Source organism: Penaeus japonicus, unplaced genomic scaffold (assembly GCF_977035675.1).
Source record: "Penaeus japonicus unplaced genomic scaffold, GWHDUDI00000001_assembly GWHDUDI00000033, whole genome shotgun sequence".
Taxonomy (NCBI): domain Eukaryota; kingdom Metazoa; phylum Arthropoda; class Malacostraca; order Decapoda; family Penaeidae; genus Penaeus; species Penaeus japonicus.
The window spans coordinates 8,811,895-8,816,894 of NW_028234435.1; the positions used below are offsets into that span (position 1 = coordinate 8,811,895).

The 5,000-nt window shown below is 40.2% G+C and overlaps 1 protein-coding gene across 1 annotated transcript in view; it reads right to left on the minus strand.

Moving 5' to 3' along the window:
- Positions 1-660: 660 nt before the first annotated feature.
- Positions 661-5,000, minus strand: part of LOC122260143 (uncharacterized) — a 13,480-nt gene continuing 9,140 nt past the window's right edge. The window contains exons 6-10 of the mRNA XM_086556649.1: positions 4,294-4,943; positions 3,971-4,084; positions 3,756-3,827; positions 2,192-2,402; positions 661-1,328 (exon numbers count right to left, since the gene is read on the minus strand). Coding sequence (XP_086412775.1) covers positions 1,238-1,328; positions 2,192-2,402; positions 3,756-3,827; positions 3,971-4,084; positions 4,294-4,943 — 1,138 coding nt within the window. The 3' untranslated portion in view covers positions 661-1,237. The remainder of the gene's footprint in view (positions 1,329-2,191; positions 2,403-3,755; positions 3,828-3,970; positions 4,085-4,293; positions 4,944-5,000) is intronic.

Consider the following 5,000-nt stretch of genomic DNA (forward strand, 5'->3'; position numbering starts at 1 on the left):
GATTGCCGTGTTTATCCGACCGCTCAAACATTACAACATTCGATATGTTTAAAGGAGTAATTTCGGTTTACCTTTAGTGGATGGTAGATGTTGCGGATGAGAAGGCGAGGAACTGTTGATCTCCGTTGGATGAGTCAACCTGAACAAGATAATTTCTCTTCACTGCATTTTGTATGATCCGGGACATTGTAACAAAATCAGTAATAGTTCATTTTCACTGGAATGGTCTTGAGGGAATTGGAAAACACAAGATAGCACTGTCTACAGTCTTCGCTTCGGAAAAGTTTCAGGAGTAATGTGACAAAGGAATTTTCAGATTTACTGGTACATGGCTGCAAATGCATAACCATTTCGAAGGTTTTCGAACACCAAGCAAGTTCGAGCAAGGCCAGGTAGGGCCACCGCTTAAAACTTGTATTAGTCTATGCGTTTTTTGTGTATTCTATGTTACAGCCATTAGCTATATGCGTCCCCGCTCGGCCGTATTGGTAAAATTAACCTTCAAATATTTTAATGGACTGGATTTTATATCGTTCGAATCACTTGCTAGTTTTTTTTAAGCATACAATGATCCAATTAGCCGATATACCACACTGGGATTGCCGCACCAATAAAAAGGTGAAAATATCAGCTATCCAGAAAAAGTGAAGCAAGAGTCAATTAATGACTCGCAGATCACTTCGTGCCACAGACCGTTAAATACGTCAATAACATGCGGAGTAATGAAGATTCTGCTTCCACCTATAGCAACTTCCTTTAGCAATATAGATTTAGCCCTCCACTGGCCTTGCGGCAGCACCAGTGACGTTCTGTCGGTAGTTCAACTGCCAGAAAGGGTCGTAGCACTGCCCGCTTGTTTGGGTCTTATCGCCCGGGCATCGTTCATAAAGTATAATTTTGAATATCATGAATCAGTGCCTGCACCTCATGGCAACCCTCTTCCCACTTGTGCTTTCGATGCCTCCTTCCCTCGTCGATCCGCCATTATCGGGCTCCTTACACGATTATGTACGTAACAATTGAGATACTTCAATAAGTTTCCTCAACTATATGCAATGAATTCTTTAGAACTAACCGAGGAATTCCAAGCAAAATCGGAATTCATGAAGATTAGGGATTCATAGCGAATTAGGGATTCAATAGCAAAGTAGGAATTCGTGGCAAAGTAGGAATTCGTGGCAAAGTAGGAATTCGTGGCAAAGTAGGAATTCGTGGCAAAGTAGGCGTTCACGACTACTCAGGCACGCTTCCAGCCCGAGGCTTTTGGCCCGAATTTGTAGACCAATTTGTGTCGAGATCTTATCAGGGTCTGGATCCGGTAGTGGTACCTGCGGGTGGAAAGAAGATAGAAAGTGGGAAAATGTCCTGCACCAGCTTAGATTATTTCTTTGGTGTGTACTCTTTGTATATACGATTAAGGTTTGTGTGTACAGTAAATCTGCTTTTTAATAATTCATTTGATTACCATCATCATTATCTATCTACGTCTACATTTTCACAGGCATACTATAAATATTCCAGGAGAAAAAAGGTATATGAATGTATGTATACATATATATGAATATATATATATATATATATATATATATATATATGTATGTGTGTGTGTGAGTGCGTGCATGCGTGCGTCGGTGCGTGCATGTGTGAGTGTGTGTGTGTGTGTGTATGTGTGTGTGTGTGTATGCGTGTATGTGTGTGTATATATATATACATATATATATACCTATATATATGTGAGTGTATATATGTGTATATATGCATATATATATATATATATATATATATATATATATATATATATATATATATATACTTATGTATGCACACGCACACATACACTTCCATTCGCATGCACGTGCGGCGAAACAGAGGCGCGATAAGAAAGGAACAATAAGCTGTGACGTCACAGGTCGCCCTCGACTCCTCGTCCGGCGGTGAAATCGCCTTCACCGCCGACGAGGAGTCAGAATCCAACTCGAAGCGTCGAGTCTTACCACGCCCCTCCTATTGCGGCTCTGCTTCATTTAATCTCTGTATACAAGTCTGCATCTTGTGCACACACACAAATACAATTGTATTATTACACATATCCATGTAGATAGATAATGTTAAGAAATGTAGTGTTACATATAGTGTTACATAAAGCGTTCAGAAAAGAGCAAGTGAGCTAAAAAACAAAAGAAGGCGCTACCTCAAGGCTCGGCTTAACTTCTCGTAATTCATGCTGGTGTTCTTCTTGAGCAAACCCCATCGCGCGGCCACCTCCTCCGGCTGGACGAGTCGGAAGCTGCCCTCAACGGGGTCCTCCCACTTGAGGAGGGCCGGGTTCGACTCGGGATCCAGGAGGAGGTCCCTCAGGAACTCCCATACCATCCCGGTATTCTTGCGCGACGTCCTTGGCTCTGTGGAGAGGGGGAGGTTTGTTATGCTTTTTTTTCTCTTTTTTTTTTCTTTTTTTTAACACGTCGACTTTCTAGCATATATTTTGATGGCAGGATTAATGGTTTTAAGAATGGATAATAATGATAATAATTATAAGAATAATGATAATAACATTTGACAACGATTTTAACAATAGCGATAGTGGTAATGGTAATAATGATTTTGATAATGATTGTGATAATTATGTTGATAACACTAAGTGGTAATGATGGATGAGAAATGATTAGAACTATAGCAATATTCATTGCAATAACAACAATTGTAATCACGATGAGAGTACGAATGGTTAGCTTAATGACAGTAATGATGCTGATAATGATGATAACAAGTGTGATGATAATAATGACGATGATTACGACAGTAACGATAATGATAATATTGATGATAATAATGATATGATTATTAATAATAAATTGTAATAATAATATCATTGGTAAGTGATAGCGATAATTACAACAAAAATTGTCACAATGGCAGTAATGGTAATGATAATAACAATGAAGGTAAAGATAATGATGGCAATACTAATGGAACAGCGACAATAATGGTAATGATAATGATAACAATAATAGTGATATTAACAGAGTTGATAAAATGATAATAATGATGATGTTGATAATAAGAATGATAATGATGTTGATAATAGGAATGATAATGATGATGATAACAATAATAATGATAGTGATAATGATAGTATCAATAACAATAATGATGATAATAATAAATGCAACAGTAATTAATAGTAGTCAGTCTTATTATAATTACAAGAATGATAATAACAACAATGATAAAATGATGATAATAATGATAACAATGGTATTCATAATAATGCCAATAAGAACAATAATTATATTGATAATGATGACAACAATAACAATAATCACGGAAATACTAAAATTAGTATAAAAGTCATAGTGATAACAGTGATGATAAACCATTATCAATGGTTTATCAATGATAGTAATAAGAATAATGACGATGATAATGATTAATATCATCATTACTATGATGATATTGATGATAATGATGATAATAACGATAATGAGGATAATAATGATAATGACAATAAACATGATAAGAATGATAAGAATGATGATAATCACACTTATAATGATGATGGTGATAATAATAATAAGAAGCAATAACAATGATGATATTAACGATAGTAATAACAATAATAATGCTAATGATAACAATAAATACGATAATAATAATCACTATACCAGTACAAAGGAAAGCGTAGGTAAAACGTTCAATATCTTCCAGAGAGCCACGTGCAAATATCGCTCAACAGGAAGCCTCGGCTGACCTACTTGGTTTGCGTCGAGAAGCCGAGGTCTTCGCAGAACCCGAGGCCAGTGTCTCCCTTTGGTCGTTCCGCGCTCCTGGAAGCCGAAACAAAGGTGGAATAAATGGAAGTTATTTCCCTTGATGGAGGTAGGCAATGTGGATGCCAATGCTCTTCATATTCAGAAAATGAAGATATTAACTGTATGGATCATCTGACTAGAAAATCAATTAAGTTCACCGTTGACGCGTTTGCCCTTTCTCTCTCCGCCCACAGACAGATTGGCAGACGGTGAAGACCGAGGCAGCTTCTCCAAAACATTCAGCGAGGCGGCGTGCGGGGAGTGACCACGGGGGGGGGGGGGGGGGGGGGGAGAGGGTTGGGGTTGGGTGGGGGGGGGGGGTAGGGGGGGGGGGGGGGGGGGGGGGGGGGGGGGGGGGGGATTTGGGGGGGGGGGGGTGTGAGGGGGTGGGGTGGGGGGTTGACGCAGACGCTGGCGTTGAGTGGTCTCGGGGGAACAGGGAGATTCCCTCCTCCTCCCTCTCTCCCCCTCCCCCTCCTCTGAGTGGAGGGGAGTGAGTGGTGAAGCAAGGAACTGTCAGTAGGGTCGTAAGTGTTTTTGGAAATATGAGGAAGCAATGAGCTCAGAGTAGGGTCGTAAGTGTTGTTGGAAGTTTGAGGAAGCAAGGAACTGTCAGTAGGGTCGTAACTATTTTTGGATGTATGAGGAAGCAAGGAACTATCAGTAGGGTCGTAAGTGCTGTTGGAAGAATGAGGAAGTAATGAGCTGTGAGCAGGGTCGTAAGTGCTGTTGGAAGTATGAGGAAGCAAACAACTGTCAGTAGGGTCGTAAATGCTTTTGGGAGTATGAGGAAGCAAGGCATTGTCAGTAAGGTCGTAAGTGTTGTTGGAAGTATGAGGAAGCAAGGAATTGTCAGGAGGGTCGTAAGTGCTGTTGGAAGAATGAGGAAGCAATGAGCTGTGAGTAGGGTCGTAAGTGCTTCTTGAAGTATGGGGGAGAAAGGAAATGCGAGAAGGGTCGTGAGCACTTGTGAAAGTATGAGGAGGCAAGGAATTGTCACTAGATGTGTAAGTACGAGGAGGCAAGGGATCGTGAGTAGATGAGAGATCCTGCGTAGACAGTAGTCCGAAGGGAATCACTTTGCCCACCGCCGTCGGAATGTCGCACTTGACGCTGATCAGCCGCGCTACTTTTTCTTCTTCTTTCTTGTTTTTTCTTTTTTTTTTCTTGTGTGTTAATAAGATTTTT